At 38.0% G+C, this 22,274-nt stretch overlaps 1 protein-coding gene across 9 annotated transcripts in view; it reads left to right on the forward strand.

Moving 5' to 3' along the window:
• CPEB2 (cytoplasmic polyadenylation element binding protein 2) overlaps nt 1-22,274 on the forward strand; it is a 74,558-nt gene that overhangs the window by 2,691 nt on the left and 49,593 nt on the right. For 4 of the 9 annotated variants that reach the window (XM_069594704.1, XM_069594705.1, XM_069594706.1 and 1 more), the window contains 3 exons: nt 2,867-3,148; nt 3,922-4,011; nt 12,203-12,293. In XM_069594704.1, coding sequence (XP_069450805.1) covers nt 2,867-3,148; nt 3,922-4,011; nt 12,203-12,293 — 463 coding nt within the window. Of the gene's footprint in view, nt 1-1,408; nt 1,576-2,866; nt 3,149-3,921; nt 4,012-12,202; nt 12,294-22,274 lie in introns of those variants that run through there. The other 5 variants (XM_069594707.1, XM_069594708.1, XM_069594709.1 and 2 more) reach the window with 3 other exon arrangements.

Below are 22,274 nucleotides of genomic sequence, written 5' to 3' on the forward strand. Positions count from 1 at the left end.
GCGGACGGGCGGCCACCCGGCTGCGTCGCGGGGCCGGGGAGACCGCGGGCGGGGCGGCCGGAGACCGGGCTCGGCCCGAGCGGCCCCGAGGAGCCGCGGCCAGGGCCGCTCGCCCGAGGGAGTGGGACGCGGAGGGCGGTGAAGGGCCGCGGGACTCGGGCCACCGGCCGCCGGAGGGGCAGGAGGGCTGTGGCCACCGTGGGCCGTGGTGCTCCGGAGGCGGGCCCGGCTGGAAGTGGCCCCGGCCGGGCGCCCCCTCGAACGCCCCGGCGCGGCGCTGGAGGCTGGGGCCGGGGCGGAATGGCGCCCGGGCCGGGGCGGCGGGTGTCCGGGCGCGACGTCCCCTCAGGTCCCGCGGAGCGGGGTACCCCGGGGCTCCGCCGGAGCCCTCTGGCCGGGCGGGCGGCCGGCCGACCAGCCGGTCGGCTTCCCCGAGCCCGGGAGACGCGGGGAGGCGGCCGGGGTTCGGGGACCGAGGGGCCGGCGACGCGGGACCGGCGGGCTCGGGCGGCGGCCTCGGGGGGAGCGGCTGTGGGAAGCGAGCTGGAGAAGGATTACCGGAGGCGACGCGTGTGGGCAGCCCGTGAGCCTCCGCCGCCGTCCAGTGGGGGGACGGGAGGAAAGGCCTTTTTGCTTTGGGGTTTCTTTTCTCCTGAATTGGCCGGAGGGAGCCGTCGCGGGCGAGGCGGTGGCCGGCGCACCGCCTAAGCCGGCGGGACCCGCGTAGGCGAGGGGCCGCCGGGCAGCTCTCCTCCCGCCGACCTGCCTGCCTCCCCGCGTGGGTCGGCCCCCCGAGCTGTCAGATGGTTGAGATAGGTGCTGCAAGGTTGTTTCACTTTCTGTGCCTCTCAAGGTTTGGGTAATACCTTGTAGGTTTTAAAACTAAAGGAGCCTGCGATTAGTGTGTTACCTTGAAGAGAAGACTTTTCCTTTTTTTTTTTTTTTTTTGTCGCCGTAATCTTCTTTTGAAGATTATTTTAAGGGGGTATATTTTAAGGGAGTAGTGTAGCTATAAAATCATAACAGGCAGGTTATTCATCCGGGTCCTTTCTGAAATTCAAGGTCTGTGTTTTTATCCTGTCAGGACAGCGTCTGAGTGACCGCTGAGTTGGTTAGTTGACATTGAAAGAGTATTTTGTTGTTCTTTTTTTTTGTTCGTTTGATCTAGTCAGCATTTATTAAAGAGGTTATTCTGTCTAAGGCCACTTCAGTGATTAAAGATTGAGAAGCAAAATTGGACCTTAACCTTAAGTATTAACTTACTGATGTAACTTTTTCCATTGACCGGTTAGTTTTTAAGGATTAACCTTTTCAAGAGGTGACTACTATCTAAATTAACCCAAGTAACAGTTAACAGTCTATTTAAATTAACCAGAATAACAGTTAACAGCTTTTGTTGAATCACTCCACTGGTTTCTCCCTGAGAAAGGAGAATGTGGCCTGTAAGAGTTGAAATTAGGTAATTTTGAAATAATATGCCACTTTTCCATGATTTCCCTGATCTTGAAGAACTATCTTTCGGATGTCAGGGTCTTTCTGTTTTAGCTGGAAACCTGTGGCGGCAATTATCAATAGGTATGTTTGTGTTCTTGAGGCCATGGACTATTATTAGAAGACTGTATACAGAGATCCATATTTAACTGTAATCTGCTTTTTGTCAAACAGAAGGGTCTTGCAATGGAGTGTAAAAGGTCACCCAGCTATTAAATGGAATTTTAGATCACTACAAGTTTGAGCACTGTGTCCATGAGGAAAGTAAGGTCCTCAAGGGATTTGTCCATGGACCCTTAGCTGTGCTTTTGAAGTATGTAGAGGGGAAAAGGGTAGTATATATTCATGGTTATATTAGCATTAAAAAAAATTTTTAAACAGGTACTATAGACCAGGTTTACCCAAAAAATAGGTTTAAGAGTGCTTGACTTACAGTAACTTTGTTATCACAAAATTATTAAATTATAAGCTGATTGACAATATGATTGCTAGCGATTAATACTCTTCAAAATCTACAGTTATAGCCTCTTGGAGAATTTTTCATTCTTTGATGACTTAACTTTTCTCGTCATTGGTTCTGTTTTGGAGTATAATTTATTTTTGAAAATGGATGACATTAATGCAGACTTGTATTATTAAGATCTCTACTAGAATGATCAAAGTATATAGTTATCTCAGTGTATCCACCTATGGATAATAGCAGATAATAACAGTTTCTTGGATAGTTAAGTGAAATAACAACTACAAAAATTTTGAAGAAAGTACATTAAAAGTGGAATAAAATATTTTAAAAGTTGAATAAACAGTGCAAAAAAAGATATTTCTTGTATTTTCTCTATCCCCCAAAGGCATTTTTATTCCATGCAATAGAATAAAGCCAAATGTTATTTACCACTTTTACAGTGATATAACTTGTATTAGAAACCTAAAGTCTAAATATGTCACTCATATGATTGGTATATTTTAATAAATAAAAAACTATTTCTAGTGGTAGGCTTAGCAGAATATGATTGCATAAAAATCATAGTGTAAGTTATATGTTTAAGGATCTTCAAAGTTAATTTCAATTTTTATCTTTAGTTTTTTCTTCATATCAGTCATGTATATGGCTCTCTTTGAAGGGGAAAAAAAGTAACTGCATGGTTCTGTTTTAGTAATTGTTGTGAAATACCTGCTTGATTCATTATAATTTATGTAGATGAGAGTACGAAAAGTCACCTAGCATTAAGTGAATATGTTTTCATATATAAGATCTCAAGTCTATTAAATACTCATTGTTTAAAAGATTATATGAATTCTTAACTCAGGCCTAGGTTTGGATTTCAATTATAAACTCTTTAAATGCCTGTAATTTAAATAGATGTGTTTTCCCCAGCCTCTTCTGAAACAATCTCCTTGGAGCAACCATCAAAGCAGTGGCTGGGGCACCGGAAGTATGTCCTGGGGAGCGATGCACGGCAGAGATCACCGTAGAACTGGAAACATGGGGCTTCCAGGAGCTATGAATCAGATATCTCCATTGAAGAAACCGTTTTCTGGTAATGTCATAGCACCACCGAAATTCACTCGCTCTACTCCATCACTGACTCCAAAATCTTGGATTGAAGATAATGTGTTCAGAACGGACAACAATAGTAATACACTCTTACCCTTACAGGTAAGAATGGTGTATAAATGGCCTTGTTTCTAATGTTAGTCTTTCAATATAGGAAATTGGGTGGTAGTAGTTGTAATAGTATGATAAAGTTCATGGATTAAAATGAGAAAGCTCTAATGTTTAAGTGTCTAATTATCACAGGATGAAATACCTATACAGAGAAAATGAGACTTAAAAAAAAATTTCTCTAAATACATAATAGAAAATAAGCTTCATAAAGTACAGAAAAACCCTGCTATATTTCTTAAATTCATATTGAAGCTTTTTAATTTGCAGCTCCATGTGAATGCCTTAATTTATTAATCTTTAATAGGCCACCAAAATGAGTTTCTCCTCCAATATAGCTAAACTAAAATATTTAGTAATTGTTCATGAATTTAACTATGATCAGCAGTATGTATATTCAAACATAGTTAGTGCAGCTCTGATCGAGGCAAAATAATATTAGGGTGGTTTACGTTGAATTGAATTCAAATTTGTTCACTGATTTAGTGACTTTTTCTAAATGTGGCCTAATATTTATGAGGATTAGACATTTTTTCAGACCTTTAATATTTTGTTGATATTTTAAGTTAATGAAGTCCCCTTATATTATCTAAAATGAGAATATCTTTCCCTTAACACTGTTAGAGGATGGAACAAAGATGCAAGATAGAACTTTTGATTGTTTTTTTTTTTCCTTTTCATTCTTTGTTCCTTTTTTTTTTTTTTTTGTGGGTGGGTATGGGGAAGAGAACTGCTTGTTTCTGATGAAAACTTCTATGCTATTGAAGGTGAGATCTAGTTTGCAGTTGCCAGCTTGGGGCTCAGATTCACTCCAAGATAGTTGGTGCACTGCAGCCGGAACATCCAGAATAGACCAGGTAGGCTGCACAGTGTGTACTTATCAGGATTTTGGCTAGGGGTTTAGTATTTGTATTGTGAGTAGGATTTAGTATGTACTTTTCAATTATACTTGTTTAAGCATATGTCAGAAAGTGTGAAAGCAATTTATTTTTAAAGGATCACTTAAACTATTTACAGTGCTTTGTTTTTAAATTTGAAAGTAACTCATAACCATTTTACATTTCCTGAACGTAATTGATTTGTTTTTGGTAAAAGGAATCATATACCCAAGTGCACCTAACTTTAAACATCAGTCAAACTGAACACCTTTTATCTCTTTTCAGAATCATTTAAACTGAACATATTTTATGTCTTCTCAGAATCATTTGCAGTTAGGTATAAAATCATATGTTTAACATCTAATTGTATATTTCATAAATGTTTTATAGAATTTTTTGGCAAACTTTTTCATGAATCATGCTGTATTTGTCTTGAGATATACTTCTAAGAAAGCCCTTAGTACAGTTTTTCACCTTTATAAAAAATTTTATAGTATTTCTCTAAATTTTGTTGCTGGTATTATATACGCTTATCTTCTCTCAAATAATCAATTCCTTGTAGAAAAGAAACTGAGTCAAACATCTGAGAGTCAAGTCTTAATCGAATTACCTTCAAGTCCTTTATGGTTACAAAATGCTATCTCTCTTCCTGCAGATGAAATTTGAATGCATGCTGGGTACCAGGTGATGAGAATAATTTGCAGGACAAGTAGAACACTCAGTCCTCAAAAAAGAGGATTCTTTACTACAGAGCCCAAGTTTGAATGACCATAGACTTGACATTGTGGGAGTCCAGTGAATGGAGCTCTGTTATCCTTAGTTACTTTATCAACATGAAATGATTTTACAAGTAAAGACTGTATAAACAGATTAATATTACATTTGAAAATAGCATTCTAACTGGGAGGGTTGGCAGTAACTTCAGTAATCAGCCATTAGCACTTGTTTTAAATAAGTCCACCTATTTACCAAAGTAGTCCTGCCAGGATCTCCAGTTAGAAATAAGTACGTATCGCATGTAATTTGTAATTTATTATCTTATTAATGTTGCAGTGTAATCCATCTATTTCTGCTCTCCTCTCTTCTCCTCTCTTCTTCTTCTAGGCTATATTAGTGGGCATTTTCAAGTTATGGTGTTCCAATTAAATACATAAATGCCTAGGAGATGGTATGCTAGAAGAGAAAAACTGGTAATTATTTTGAAGGTGGCAAGGGACATGTTTTTAGACAAGAAAGGACATAATTATTTGAAGAGGTTGTACCAGGAGGAAGCAGGAGGATATGTGAGCGGGATGTGTAACTGTGGAAGAAAAACAAGACAAAGATATCAGTGAGGATCCATGGGGGTTGGGGGGCAGATGTTGAGAGATTAGGTTATTAAGATGGCTTCAGTGGGTAGAAAAATGCTGCACTAGATAGAGGTCATAATGAAAGGGAAATTTTCAAACTGGGCTCTGCAGAGGTGCCCATGGGACTGCCACAGGATGAGAGCCATCAGCCCTCCCACTCAGCTTCTCTGCTCTTATCTATGCCCTTAGGATTTAAGGTAAATTCACTTTAGGAAAAATGATTTTGATGCATAAGGATAATTTATTTTTATTTTTTGGTAAATTATTGAGATATTGGCAATCCCTGTGGATTCCTGAGCCCGAGATATGAGGATGAAGTTGAAGAGAATGGTGAAGAAAAAGATAGTAGAAAGTGAACTGACCTAGAAGAAAAGGAGATCTGAAACCTGAATCATCATCTTTCTCTCACGAGTTTTTCGACATTGAATGACACAGTTTATGGGCTTTCATCTCTTTGGGTCATACTTTCCCTATCTGTAAGAGAAATGTCTAGAACTAGATCCTGTAAGGCCGTCGTAGCCAGCTCTTGTGCTTTCTTTCATCTATTGTGGCCATGTCTTTTGCTCCTTGCTTCCTTATCCCCCCTTCTTTATTTTTAGAATACAAGAGTCTTGCTTTATTCGGGGGCCAGGGGGAGCAATGGGCATTGGTCCCAGGCGGTGGAGGTCCCTGTATGACGTCCCACCTGGCCTTAAAAGCAATATTGTTTTTTCTTTGAGTACCCTAAGGGTACTTATTATACAAAATTTGTTCAGGGTTTCTGTCTTTCCATAAAAGGTTGAGGTATTTGAAGTTGAGTTTCTTAGAAATACAGCAGCAGCTACAAACTAAAGCAGCAGCTGCATTTGGTATCTTAAACAGTTGGGTAGTTCCTCACTATTTGGCAAAGTTAAAATTATAGAAAATACTTAGACACTTAAATATCTGGGGACATTACTTTCATTTCTGATCTTTTTTCATCATATACAATATTTTTATACTAATACATTTTAGTTAACAAATAAATTATTTAAAAACATTTAACTTTTAAGATTTCCTGAAGTCTCAAATTGATTTAAGTCTAAACTGTAGTAAACCGTAGAACTAAAGTCTTAATTCTTGTACCTGGCCTAATCTATACCAAGAATGGGACATGTAACTGAATTTAGTAAATGGAAAAGAAATAGTTTTGTACATTGGTTTTATTTCAGTTGTATGTAAAATTTTCACATTGGCATTTCCTTATTTAAAATACCCTCTCTTTTTTTAATAAAAAAACTTCAGATTAAAATCTTTTTATAAACAAATATAAATTGTTATATTCATTTCTGAGTTTAAAATGAATGTATTTTTATTAGTTTCTTTAAGGCTAAATATAATACTTTTGTTTAAAATGCTATTAGCTACTCTTGCTAATGTGCTAAGTCATACTCAAAATTATGAATTCTAAATTACCTTAAGCTTGAATTTTCAGGCAGATAAACAGGCTGCAGTATATTTATTCATTAATACTGGAATATTTTCAATGGAGAGTAAATATACTAGGAGCTGAGGTTATTACTTAGTTTATATATGGCATATCAGTTTTCTGTAAACAAATCAACACCATGCCTTTAAAACTATTATAGCCTGTAAAGCCTGTGAGAGCTGGCCTGCTCTTTAGCTGAATATATATATATAAATATATATTTATTTATATATATATATATATATATAAAATTTTTTTCCAGCTCTAGACTTGGGGTGTTATAGATGTTCTCCCTGCAATTCCTGGGAATGTCCATAAACTACCTTGAATTAACTGAAGATATTTTTTTCTAATCTTTAATATCCAGGCTATTACGATGTGATGCGATAATCTGGGGACCTCTCAGAAAAATACATTCTTTGGAGGCTTTATTCACATTATACAAAAAACAAGGCCAAGTCCAAGTTTTCATTTAATGAAGTGTTCCTTAAATTGTGATTCTTAAACTAGATGAGTTATAGGGCCACTGGTAATTGTGAAACTATCATCCCTACTGAAACTAAGGTAGGATGGGATCTGGTTATCTGTGCGTATGAGCCTTTTTGTTTCCTATCTGTGTTCAGTTCTTTACTTGTACTTGATACATTCTTACACCAGGTATTTTTTTATTTACCTTTCCATTTTATTTAACCATTGTGGATACTAAATTAGCTTTGGCTATTTGGGGCTTGATGTTTTTTCCCCTAAATCACCGTTACAGCTCTTTTTTGAGGATTAGAATAATAAAGGAAGGTCAAGAAATGTATATTCATTGTATATGCGGTAGTGCTTTACCCTGGAGATAGGTCCAGGGAGATACTGTTCTTTGCTTTTGAGAAGATGAAAGTCCAGTTGGATGAATAAGGGATATCTCTGTGTGGAACAACCAGAGAATCAGATGGGAGTGTATGAGATTGAGAGCTGCATTGCGTCCTGAGGCAGAGCAGTACAGTATCTGCTGCTCGTTCAGTAAGGTGTGGTAGGAGAGTATAATTAGGAGAACTAAACACAAAAATACAACAAAAGTTGATCTTTCTACTTAGGCAGAAGAAGATATGCCCAAGCCATCTGGTATAACTTTAAATATGATGTTACAGAGTTTTTCTATGGGCTTCTCTGGTGGCTCAGATGGTAAAGAACCTGCCTTCAATGCTGGAGACCCAGGTTCAACCCCTGGATCGGAAAGATTCCCTGGAAGAGGGCATGGCAACCCACTCCAGTATTCTTGCCTGGAGAATCCCATGGACAGAGGAGCCTGGTGGGCTTTCTATAACCTGCCTCTTTTTTCATAGGGAGGACACATCATTGTCAAAGGGAAAAAGCTTCTACTTACCTACTTCTTTTGAAATAAACAGGGTTGTTTTGATTATGTCAAAGCAAAAATACAACATCCCATAAAGTTCCCTTTTAAGTAAGTTTAAGTTCCTTTTGTTGTATTTTAATATCACTGTTGACCACATTAGTTACCTTTCAATGTTTATAGTCTTTCCCAGGTCATCCTTTTTAAACTTAGAATGACTTTGTTCTTTCTGTTTTTCAGTCTTTCTAGGAGTTCGTTGTTGCTTCCATAAGTCTTTTTGGCAAATGTCTGTATTTAAAGACTGTAGCAAACTATTAGAATATAAGAGATTGTTGGGTTTTTTTTACAATTGTGTTCTAATTTTTGCCTGTTCATTGTTGTGGGATACTGTAATCTCAGTTTCTGAAAGCCCATTTAGTTGGTTCTTTGCCACATAGCTTTCATATTTCTGCAGTAGCTTTGGATAAACTTTTTCTGGTAGATTCTTACTTTTGTGAAATGTATTGGCTATTTTCAAATAACCATGTAGTAATAAATGTAAATTACATCGCTGCAATTTCCCATCATTTTTTTTGATAATCAGTATTCCTGTGTTTATGGTAACTTTAAAATGGATTCAGGATTTCCATTTAGCTTTTGAACCAATGGGAGTTTACATGAACACAATTTGTTCTAATGTCCCTATTCCTGAAGAGTGCATGAGTGTTTGTCTTGTAATCAGATACGTTTCTGGTTTTTTTTTTTTTTTCAGAAGTTATATTTTAATCCCCACACTTTACTTAATGGAATTATCTGTTTTTGTTTTTGTTTTTTTTAATGGGAATAACATCCAGGTTCCATTACCCAGAAACTAACTTTTTCGAGGTCATGAGCTCTTTGCCTGCTCAAGGCTATTTTGTATTTGATGATTTAAAAATCATGTGGGCTGCAGCTGATGCTTAATAAAGTATAACTAAGTTAATAGTTTTAAAATAGCTTGCTATTTTCTTTGCTGAAATAGGAGTTTGTTTCATGATGAGACTTGATATGCAAAGGAAAATAAGGGACTTTATAAATGGGCATCTCACTGTTTCAGTTGGATATAGGCATTAAAGCTAAAGCTGTTAATACATGTGGCTTTTTTTATTTTAAAATAAGAGTTGCCAGAGTTGATACATTTACTGAATAACTTGCTTATGTATTATCTCTTCATACCTGAAATATTATCCATGGCCCGTTGACAGTATATATAGGATTCTGCTTTAATTTTGCTATGCTCTAAAGCAAAATCATACTCCTTGGAATGGAGGTAGAGGCTGGCCAAATAAATACATAAATCAAAGTTGTATGAGAAATGCAAATTTGTGTGGTATTAGTTACCATTAATTAAGTTCATAGGTTGACTGAAGACAGGTCATGGTCTGATTCTGTTCAGAAAACATAAGCCTGAGAAGATAGCCCTGAACCATAACACATTTCTTTGTAAGAATTTAAGATCAATAGACTATAAAGTATCTATGTTATAAGTATCTATGTTACATTCCATCTTAGAACCCTTAGATACAGCATACTTTTTAAAAGATTTTTGTCATGACAGTTTACTTTTTAAATTCTATATTTTAAATACATTTTGGAGCTTTGAATATAATATTTAATCTTTTATTGTGTGGTTGGAAATTCAAGTCGACAGCAAAGTCACATTATTACCTGATACTTGTCTCAGTTTAGTTACTTAACATTTTGAGTACCTAGTCCATGGAGGATTCTGAGAAGATTTGCAGTCCTTTGTAATTACCACGTAAAAGTGCAGTCTTTGCCCTCACTGAACTCAACTTAAACTTTTGCAGTTTTTATGGTAAAAATAAATACTGTTCATTCAACAAACATTTGAGAGATAGCTATATTCCATAATTAGCAGGTCCCTACTTAGAATTAACTTAGAAATTCATTGACAGAGGCAGGAAAACCAACAAATTAGTTATGAACTCATACAGTAGAAGCACAAAAGATGGACATATTTGGATAGATTACAAAAATTGCATGTCATTTCTGCCCAAGTTTTTCTGTATCCCAGTTTTATTTATTATGTACTACTATAAGTCTTTTGCTTTTCCATTATTTCTATTATTTTTAAAGTGGACTTTAGACATCATCTAGTTTGATGCGATTATTTTATTTTCTCGAAGATGGAACAAAGCCTAAAAAGGTTAAGTAGGTTCAGATTAAGAAGCACAATGCTTCTTAAAGTGTGGTCTTTGGACCAGCAGTCTCGGAATCACCTGGGTACTTACTGGAAATAAAATTCTCAGAGACCACTCCAGGTCTGTTGAATCAGACCTATTGAATCAGTTGATGAGTCCCAGCAAACTCGTATGTCTGACAAGCCTTCCAGATGTTCCTGAAGCATGCTTAAGTGCAAGAGTTGCTGTTACAGCTCAGTGACTGTGCCTCCATCCCAATTAAGGTCATTGTTCTAGGGAACACCTATTACTGGTGGGTGTGTTACATCTCAAGAGTCTAAGTAAAACTAAGTAAGGGGTGCTAATGTAGGTAGTGATGAAGCTCCAGCAGGATCTTCCAGGTCTAGTATTCTGTCTGTCGTTCACTGTTGCTTTGCACAGTTTCAGATTCTCTGATAGTAACTTGTTTAGTCTGCAGTGGTGATCTGCCCGCCCCCCACCCCCCGCAAAAAAGAGCTTGCAACCCTCATTGAAACATCAGAGGAGAATTTTTAAAAGTCAACATACTCTAAGAAAAGCTTCTTATGTTTTTCCTCAGCTTTCTAAAAGAGTGGTTCTGGATCTTCTCTGGATTGTGTACTCCTTTGGAAAACTAAGGAAAGCCATAAACCTTTTCAGGAAAAAATCACATATACATGTCCATACGGAGCATTACATAATCTCACAGATGTCATGGTCCTTGAAGCTCAGGGACCTAGGTTAAGAAGTGCCTCATTGTGATTTCTGTGGAGACTTTTTTCCCCAACTTTTCCGGTTCTTCCTTTCCTTTTTCTGTGTTCATCATTCTTTGAGAGTTGAAAGTGGCCTGCCTGCTCAACTTTCCCCTCATTTACACACAACACATAACCACCGGGTAGGGTACACACTTAAACCTAAATGAGTGGGGTTAACATGGGCGTAATTTGGGAACAGACTGCCTGGCAATTAGTGGGGCACAGGCCAGGGCTTGCTGTGGTGGCTCCCTGTCTATATTTGTTCAAGTTTATTGAATGTATATTGAACAGAATACAATATAAATTCGTGAGCATTACAGAATCAGATTCCTTCTAGTAAGCAAGTTAAGGGTTTGACATTCAGCAAACAAAATTTCCAACTCACAAAAGACTTTGTTCTGAGACTTGATGATATAGGAAACTTGCTGTGGTGAAAATTCTTTTGCCCTTTTCTCCCCTGCCTTCATTTTTTGCAACAGTGGGTAGAGGGGAGAGAAGATTTGGAAATGCAAAGATCAGTATGTCAAGATTATTCTTGATGTTTGTCTTTGTTCTGAAATTGGTATTTCATACTTTTAATTTTTACTGTTTAGGATGCTTATGCATTCTTTATTATGAAATTCTGACTATTAAATAGCATACAATGTTTGATGTTTAAAGTATGGTGCATTATGGAATTAAGCCTTTTCACCCCAAATATTTATTTTTCAAGGGCCAGTGTCCAAATTCCTATATATATATATGTGAAAAGTTTAAAGTTTAAAAGTTAAATAACAACTGAAAATGTTTTCTGTGTGTATAAGATTTCAGAAATATTTATAAGTTGAGAATGATAACAGAAATTGTTTTTACTGTATTGCATTAATACTGCTGATTAAATGAGATACTTTTGATATGGGATTTTGGAGATCAATGTATGAAATCTGTTGTCCTCCAGTACAAGAGATATTAAGCTCTTGACATTGTCTTGGGTTGCAAACTGACTAGTAATATTATATTAGTCAAATGTCCTGATTTATGTAAGAAGATTTAAATAGTACATTAATCATCACTTTTTAAAAAAATTGTGTTGACTATATTCTTTTTCTTTTCTTCTCTTCCAGGATCGAAGTAGAATGTATGACAGTTTGAATATGCACTCTCTGGAAAATTCCCTTATTGATATTATGAGAGCAGAGCATGATCCTCTTAAGGGTATGTGACTTTTTTATTTTCTTATGCCATCCACCATTTTGTCTGCTTATCTTACCGTTTTTTTCATATGAAAATAAGCACTAAGTAACACCTATCTCATCTATAAAATTCTAAATTTATTAACAAGAACCTTTGTTTTTATGAAAGGTCATATTTTTACCCTGGTAGCTGCTTTGACTTTATGCCAATTTATATAGAGAGATGGAAAAACCTAAATTTCTTGACTTGTTATTTAAGAAAAAGCCACTTTTTAGAGATAACTCAGTTCACCCAAGGATGAAGAATGACTCGGCATTATAGTCACTATTCTAGAATTCTTTCAAATACAGAAATATTAAAGAAAAAAAAAACTTTCTTGGAATACTTGCATTTGTAGTTTGCAGTAATTCCAGCCTAAAATTGTCATAAGTTAACTTCCTTTCTCATTTTCCTTTCTGCTATCATGTTGTAGGAATTTGAAAGGGTTTTGAGGTAGAGAAGCTATTCATAAAAGTTAGGGCAAATTAGGTAAAAGAATCAGTGCCCATAACATTATACTGCCAGCCTTATCACAGTTACAGTTAACTGCAACTGAAGAAATTGTGTTAACAAACTTGTTTTCATTTGTCTGCATGTTACATGTTAGTGATTATTTTATATTTCTTCATATAAAATATATTCTTGCCTTTTATATTATAAATGATGAGAATCTAGCAAACTGTGTGAACTTGAGTCATGAGAAATACTAGTGTCTGTTGCTGCATAGTGAACAGTCCCCAGACTTAGCAGCTTCAGACAACATTGTATTACCTTACACAGTTTCTGTGGGCCAGGCAGGAATCAGGGGCACTTTTAACTGGTTGGTTCTGGCTCAGGATCTTTCAAACTGTTCTCTTTTTAATTCTGTAAAGCCAAGGATTCCCTTATAAGAGTCAGCCTAAAAATTCTGGAACTCAAGAGTTGGCAGCAAGGCGATGGCTCTGGCTGAGCTGGCAGTACTGACGAGCTATCTCAACACTTTTGTTCTGCCTCTGGGTTTTGCTTGTAAAGGAGTTTCTTATCTTTCTGTTTCCTTTGTTGGTGAGGACTTTGAGAAGCTCAGGGGATTTTGGTAATTGTCGATGATGTGTAACGATGCTAATTCTACTTACAAAGTAATTAAGATAGTTATACTTTGATTATTATTTTTTTGGGGGGAAATTGCCTCTAACCAAATTCAGCCTAGTTTTTTGAGTATTTGAGGTCTTGTTTGTTTTTTTTTTAACCCAGTTACCCCAACAGTCCAAGGGCACTTATGAAGACCTTCCCTCTGTTGATTTCCTTGCCTTCTATAGAAAGAAAATGCATAGAAATTCTAATGCTGATCAAGTCAATATTAACTGTAATCAGTGGATAATTAAACTTTTTTTCATCATTTTTTCTCCCAGCCTTCCTTAAAGAAGCCCTTTGAATATGTTAAGAGAAAATATTAATTATATACTCACTATTGATTATCCCAGTTTTTCTAGCCTATTTTATAATAAAAGTGGAAGGAAACCTAGAAAGAAGACTTTGAAAAAGAAAACAGAAGCAGTATGAGGCTAAAAGGAATTTAATATCAATAATTGAAATATTCAAATGAATTCAGAATTCTTCCATTAGAAAAAAAAGGCTCATTAACCACCTTTAGGAATCATGGTAACACATCTCTGTTTCTAATTGGAACATTTTATGTTCCACATTTATTATGACAGGGAATAGAGAAAAAAACAAAAGAAAACATTTGAGAATGCTTCTCCATAGAATTGAGAAGTAAGACTGGTACTTGGGCCAAATTGCCATCATATACCTTTCTAAAACTGGAGCTTCCCAGATGGCCCTAGTGGTAAAGAACTCACCTGCCAATACAGGAGACATAAGAGACGCAGGTTCTATCCTGGGTCAGGAAGAGCCCTTGGAGAAGGGAATGGCAACCCACTCCAGTATTCTTGCCTGGAGAATCCCATGGACAGAGGAGCCTGGTGGGCTACAGTCCATGAAATTGCAGAGTTGGATACAGCTGAAGTGACTTAGCACACCCACATGCACGCACCTTCTAAAATCATCTTGATATCTAAGTGCTGTCACTTAGTTCTTTCTTTTATTACTAGTACACATTTCCCTGCCTCCTGGGATTTGTCATACTGTGTATCTTACTCCCACACGCTGATCATTACACAGTTTCTTGGGCTTGGCATCAGTGAAAATTTAGAAAGGCAAGGTTGTGACATATAGAAGGAACCAATCCCTGAATTTATTTCCCCTCCTTTCCATTCCTGATCTTTAGAGCATCACTTCAGCCTCTATCCTATCTCTCTTATTTCATCTTTTCATCACTTTCAGAAAATTCTGTTCTCTACTTAGCATATGAAAATTCTTTTCTCTAAAAAAGCAGAACAAATCTTATTTTATCCTTCTAAAATATTTTTCAATAACCCAACCAGTTGCTAAGTCTCCCTTATGGAATCTAATGAACAGAGAGGTGAGACTTGTGGGGTAAATGAAAAACTGAAAATAAAAATGAATTTCTTATTTCCCTTTGTGTAAGTGGTGACAGTTTCTTGAAAATTTTCTGTGCAAACTTGAGTGGTGAAAGATGGTATTAGTCATACACTGCTGCATAAAAAATTACTCCCAAATTTAGTAGCTTAAAGCTACGATGAACCTTTATTATCACCTGCAGTTTCTGTGGTTTAGAACTCGGAAGCTCCTTAGCAGGTTAGTTCTGGTGAGGGTCTTAAGAGATAGCAGTCAGGAGAGCCATGAGGCGGCAGTCATCTGAGGGGGACCCTTTTCCAAGATAACTTACTTATGTGGCTGGCAAGCTGGCGCAGGCTGTTGGCAGGAGAACACAGTTCATCACAGACCTCTGCTCAGGACTGCCGAAGTGTCCTACAAGTGTATCCCCCTCCACCTGCACCCCCAGAGCAAATGATAAAGTTCTCGAAGCAGGTGCCCCAGTGTCTTATAGGATTTAGCTTCAGCAGTCTCATGCCGTCATTTCCATGACAGCATACTAGCCACGCAGAACACCTTGCTCACCTGGGGTGGAGTCTGATGCCCGAGAGCTGTGAGTCCTAGAAGGCAAAGAGCAGCAAAGGCAGTCATGGAGGCTGCTCTCCACAGAGATGAAAGGCAGAAGCAAAATTTGCATTGGGTTCTGCTGTTCTAAAGGAAAAGAACAACTGCTTCAGGTAAGGGTTTATGTTGGTAGACAGAAAAGCAATCAGGCAGTCCTCTGGAATCCAAAAAAAGTCCACGCCCGGTTACTGGCATGACTGTTGACTAATTAGACTGACAGAAGGACCCTCCTGCCCCCACTTTAGCCCAGAATGCAAGCCTAGTGGTTTTTACAGGTCAGTAGAGAACCTCCACTGTTTACTGGTAGGGTCTTTCTAGTCTAGCATGGCAGGTGGAATGGTCTTGTCAAGGCTCTGAGGATGTGAAGTGATGGCAGCCATAGATGAAACCCTGCTGCTACTGCTGCTAAGTCACTTCAGTCGTGTCCAACTCTGTGTGACCCCATAGATGGCAGCCTGCCAGTCTCCCCCATCCCTGGGATTCTCCAAGCAAAAATACTGGAGTGGGTTGCCATTTCCTTCTCCAATGCATGGAAGTGAAAAATGAAAGTGAAGTCGCTCAGTCGTGTCTGACTCTTAGCGACCCCATGGACTCCTCCATCCGTGGGATTTTCCAGGCAAGAGTATTGAAGTGATCCTGGATGCATTCTATTCCAGAAAGTGTGCTTGCTTTTGTACTAGGCAGTGTCCAATAGCCTGCTGTGTGTTATGTGAAACAGACATGGTCTCTGTTCTTGTGGAATGTACAGCCAAAGAGGAAGAGAGACCTTCTAGTTCATGTGTGATATGCATAGATACATATAACACATTAATATAACATGAACATACAGTAGGGCTTCCCAGGTGACACAGTGGTGAAGAACAATCCGCCTGCCAATGCAGGAGACATTGGAAACTTGAGTTTGATCCTTGGGTAGGGAAGATCTATCTCCTGGAGGAGGAAATGGCAACCCACTCCAGTATTCTTGCCTGGGAAATCCCATGGACAGAGGAACCTGGTGGGCTCGATTATGTACACATATAATGGTAAGTATTAGAATAATGTGGAGGCGGGGGGCTATGAAGTGTTTGGAGGTAATAAGTGGAGGTACCTAAGGAAGACGTGGAGAAATGAAAGGTGAGACCTGAAACCTGAGCAACACAAGGATGAAACAATATGGGGGGAAAGCGTCAGCTAGACAGAGGGAGCAGGTTGTGTTGAAGAGCTGGTCATAACTGAGGAGCTGACAGCCGACTTGTCCTGGCATAGCTGTTTTAGGGCTGCCTGCTGGTGACTGGGTGTGACACCACTCAGCCAGTCCTCTGAGGGTGGGGGGAGTCTTTTGCTCTGGACTGTGAACACTAACACACTGTTTTATGCTTTCCGTAGTACGAGTGGCACTGACGGATCTGTTTTATTTATTCTGCAGTGACTACTCACCATGAACATCCATTTTCTGGTGCCTGTCTTGATTTTTGACAAATATGTCCCTTTTCATAGGAAGGACAATTATGAATTCTTTCAATGGTCAAAGTAAATCATGCTTTGCCAAGTAAAGTTTTGTGATTTTACAATTTTGTGTTTGCATACCTATGTTAAATAATCTGTGATCTTTTTTCTGTATGTGTGGGTCAATTCATTCCCCTTTAAACAAAAGAACAAGTCAGTGATTATTGTTAATCTCTCTCCCCTCTCTGCCCTCAGCAGTTTACAAAAAAGGTCTTACTGTGTAAGCATTTTTACCCCAAATTGCCTACCCCTCCTCCAAATCATAAGGGCAAACAAAAAATTTAAGCACATAAAAGATTATTTGAGAACAGCAGGAAGAAATGTAGTTTATTTAGCAATCTTAGGAGGTTCTGTGTCAGCAAGTCACAATGCCTTTACTAATGTTCTCTGAACAATTAAGGGGAATTCAAGAAAAAGGATTTAGAGCATGATTTTTCAATATTGACATATTTTTAGAAGTGGATGCCTTGAAAATGCTTTTATTTACTGTGTTTTTGTATATCATAGCATCATTTTTATCACTTGACTGCTAAACTGCTGAAGAAAAAATTCTCTGCTTATTTTAAGGAAAATAATCCTTGAGGAAATAAGGAATGACTCTATAAATGCTAAGTGGTCCTGGTGGTATCAACTAAATTCTTGCCTCTTTTCAAGATACTTCTTTTCCCTCTGATATTCTCCTCACTTGCCTTAGTTATAAAATGGAAGTTGTTGTTCAGTCACTAAGGCCTATCGCACTCTGCAGTCTCAAGGAATGCAGCATGCCAGGCTTCCCTGTCCTTCACTATCTCCCAGAGTGTGCTCAAACTCATGTACACTGAGTCAGTGATGCCATCCAACCATCTCATCCTCTGTTGCCCTCTTCTCCTGCCCTCGATCTTTTCCAGCAGCAGGGTCTTTTCCAGTGAGTCTGCTCTTATCAGGTAGCCAAAGTTTTGGAGCTTTAGCATCAGTCCTTCCAATGAATATTCAGGACTGATTTGCTTTAGTATTGACTGGTTTGATCTCATTGCAGTCCAAGGGACTCTTAAGAGTCTTCTGTAACACCATAGCTTAAAAACACCAATTCTTCGGCGCTCAGCCTTCTTTATGGTCCCTCTCTCACCTCCATACATGACTTCTGGAAAAGCCATAGCTTTGACTATTCAGACCTTTGTCAGCAAAATGATGTCTCTGCTTTTTAATATGCTGTCTAGGTTTGTCATGGCTTTCCTTCCAAGGAGCAAGCATCTTTTAATTTCATGGCTGCAGTCACTATCCTCAGTGATTTTGCAGCCCAGGAAAGTAAAATCTGTCACTGTTTCCACTTTTCCCCATTTATTTGCCATGAAGTTATGAGTCTGGATGCTATGATCTTGTTATTTTGAGTGCTGCGTTTTAAGTCATCTTTTTCACTCTCCTCTTTCATCCTCATCAAGAGGCTCTTCAGTTCCTCTTCACTTTCTGCCATTAGAGGGATATCATCTGCATATCTGAGGTTGTAGATATTTCTCCCTGCAGTCTTGATTCCAGCTTGTGATTCATCTCACCTAGCATTCTGTGTGATGTACTCTGCAAAGAAGTTAAATAAGCAGGGTGACAGTATACAGCCTTGACGGACTCCTTTCCCGATTTGGAACCAGTCTGTTGTTCTTTGTCTGGTTCTAACTGTTGCTTCTTGACCTGCATACAAGTTTCTCAGGAGGCAGGTCAAGTGGTCTGGTGTTCCCATCTCTTTAAGAATTTTCTGCAGTTTGTTGTGATCCACACAGTCAAAGGCTTTGGCATAGTCAGTGAAACAGAAGTAGATATTCTTCTGGAATTCTTTTACTCTCTCTGTGATCCAGTGAATTTTGGCAATTTGATCTCTGGTTCCTCTGTTTTTCTAAATCCAGCTTGTACATCTGAAATTTCTCAGTTCATGTACTGCTGGAGCCTAGCTTGATGGATTTTGAACATTACCTTGCTAGCATGTGAAATAAGTTCAGTTGTATTAGTTTGGACATTCTTTGACATTGCCCTTCTTTGAGATTGGAATGAAAATTGATTTTTTCCAGTCCTGTGGCCACTGCTGAGTTTTCCAAATGTGCTGACATATTGAGTGTAACAGCAGCATCTTTTAGGATTTTAAATAGCTCAGCTGGAATTCTATCACCTCCACTAGCACTGTTGGTAGTAATGCTTCCTAAGGCCCACTTGACTTTGCATTCTGGGATGTCTGGCTCTAGGTGAGTAATCACACCATTGTGGTTACCTGGGTTATTAAGACCTTTTTTGTATAGTTCTTCTGTGTATTCTTGCCACATCTTCTTAATATCTTTTACTTTTGATAGGTCTTTGCTGTTTCTGTCTTTTATTGTGCCTATCCTTGCATGAAATATTCCCTTGGTATTTCCAATTTTCTTGAAGAGATCTCTAGTCTTTCCCATTCTGTTGTTTTCCTTTGTTTCTTTGCATTGTTCACTTAAGAAGACTTTCTTCTCTCTCCTTGCTGTTCTGTGGAACTCTGCCAGTGCAGGAGATGTGAGAGACACAGTTTCAATCCCTGGGCCAGGAAGATTCCCCTGGAGGAGGAAATGGCAACCCACTCCAATATTCTTGTCTGGGAAATCCCATGGACAGAGAAGCTTTGTGGGCTACAGTTCATGGTGTTGCAAAGAGTGGGACACAACTGAAAGTCTGAGCACATCAGTAACTATCACATTGGATTCATCAGGTGAAGCCACAATTTACAATTGAAGTACAGAGTCACAAAATAACTTGTATCAGTTTCTAAAAGTCTGCTGTGAGAACTTACATTTTCGAGCTTAAGAGCTTCTAGGGCCTTGCCCGGTTGTCCAGCAGTTGAGACTTCACCTTCCAGTGCAGGAAGTGTGGGTTTGATCTCTGGTTGGGGATCCCACATGCCTTGTGGCAGAAAAAACCCAAACATAAAGCAGAAGCAGTATTGTAATAAATTCAAGAAAGACTTTAAAAAGTGTCCATATTTAAAAAAAATCTTTAAAAAGCAATCAAATTTCATAATTAAAAAAAAATTATTACTTCCAAGCTGGACAGAGGTTCTCAGACTTGGAGAGCGTGTTTAACATGCAGCTTTCAGGGCCCTGCTCCTAGAAATTAGCCATGGAAGGTTATGTGATGAGTACACTTTTGAGAAACTCTCCTCTATTAGAACAAGAGTGAAGAAATCCATAAGAAGTTTAAAAAATTTGAATGTTTTTTATTAAAATAGAGCAGAGCAAAAAATAAAACTGATACCAACAATATCCATGTCAAAGTATAGTTACCTCCCTCCTCTTAAACTGCCCTAGCTTATTAATAACTCTGATACAGAGGCATGTATTTCCCAGAACCATTTTGCTTTTCTTCAGCCACCTGTGTGGTTTGAAGTCAAAATTTTCACATGTGCCGAAAAAAGTATAGATGAAAATAATTTTACTAGAAGGTTTTCCAAAACAGGATAATAGATTGCTGTGTATGCTTTCAGTTTTTAAGTAAAATGTTTCCTTTTATTTTAAAAAGGAATAAGAATTTACACATTCTTTCCCTTTTACTTCATTGATTTTGTTTTTCCTGTAGATCACTGGCCTTTGATAAAGAGGAAAAAAATAACTGTTTTTGGACTAAATGATATAGAAGCCATATACCTTTTATTAAATGTGTTTTGATTTTAAGAGGTGATCACTGTTGTGACATACTTGATACCTTTATCCCCAACTAACTCAGAACTTAGTTCATCTTAATGGTGCAATTTATTAGAGTAGAGCTTCTGTTGTCATTGTTATCTGCAGATTGAAGAGGAAATTCTGAAAGTATGATTGTAAAAGTTCTTGTTGTAGAAGATTCATTTGAAATATGGTATCATGGGTAGAGATTTTAAATTTTTATTTAGTTGTATATATTTCTCTTAGCAACAATATTATTAAATTTAGAGTTGTTATTTCTTCCAAGCATCTTTGAATAGTCAACTAAATCATTTGACTTATATAAGATTACAGTTTCTTTTCTAAAAACTAAAAACTATTGCACAGAAATGACAATGAATTTTCTTAAACATCACATTTATTCAAAGCATATGTGTATTTATTAAAAGTTTATTACTCACGCAAAGCATCTGTCCTAGAACTTGAAATACGGGCTTCAGTTCAGTTCAGTTCAGTTCAGTCACTCAGTCGTGTCCGACCCTTTGTGACCCCATGAATTGCAGCACACCGGGCCTCCCTGTCCATCACCATCTCCCGGAGTTCACTCAAACTCATGTCCATCAAGTCGGTGATGCCATCCAGCCAGCTCATCCTCTGTCATCCCCTTCTCCTCCTGCCCCCAATACCTCCCAGCATCAGGGTCTTTTCCAATGAGTCAACTCTTCGCATGAGGTGGCCAAAGTACTGGAGCTTCAGCTTTAGCATCATTCTTTCCGAAGAAATCCCAGGGTTGATCTCCTTCAGAATGGACTGGTTGGATCTCCTTGCAGTCCAAGGGACTCTCAAGAGTCTTCTCCAACACCATAGTTCAAAAGCATCAATTCTTTGGCGCTCAGCCTTCTTCACAGTCCAACTCTCACATCCATACATGACTACTGGAAAAACCGTAGCCTTAACTAGATGGACCTTTGTTGGCAAAGTAATGTCTCTGCTTTTGAATATGCTATCTAGGTTGGTCATCACTTTCCTTCCAAGGAGTAAGAGTCTTTTAATTTCATGGCTGCAGTCACCATCTGCAGTGATTTTGGAGCCCCAAAAAATAAAGTCTGACACTGTTTCCACTGTTTACCCATCTATTTCCCATGAAGTGATGGGACCAGATGCCATGATCTTCGTTTTCTGAATAAAAGCAGAAAGAATATTTTTTATATAGAAGCTGAAGTGATAAATACATGGGATAACTGGGCCTATGAATTTTAGCAGCATATAGTATTTGAAAAGTATCTGAGAGTCTCTAATGAAATGTTTTCCTGCAGGATATAGGACTTCATTCTTTGAAATGTTTTTCTTATTTCAAAAAAGTAGTGTGCATTCATTAAAGGAAATTTGGAAAAATTTGGGGGAAAAAAGTTTTAAAATTATCAGTAATTCCACAAGCTAAAATAACCATGTTTAATATTTTTGGTATATAGTTTTTCTCATTTTTTCTTTTTAAATATATAAACATAAGATATTTGAGATATTCAAATAGTTACCTTCCCTCTAACCTGGTTAACTTTCAAAAAGTTAGTTTAAAAACTATATGTACATAGATTACAAGGTAAAATAGTGCCATAAGGTTTATAGAAGGAAAAATAGAAGTCTTTCTTCATTCTTCTCTGTCTACTTCTGATTACTGTTCCTTGGATGTAGCCACTTTCAACTGTACCTATTCTTGGTGTAATTATTTGTAAATAATATGCTTATGCTTTATATTTCCTACATTTTAGGTATTGTCTGTAGACTGTCTACT

This window comes from Ovis canadensis, chromosome 6, assembly GCF_042477335.2.
Source record: "Ovis canadensis isolate MfBH-ARS-UI-01 breed Bighorn chromosome 6, ARS-UI_OviCan_v2, whole genome shotgun sequence".
Taxonomy (NCBI): Eukaryota; Metazoa; Chordata; class Mammalia; order Artiodactyla; family Bovidae; genus Ovis; species Ovis canadensis.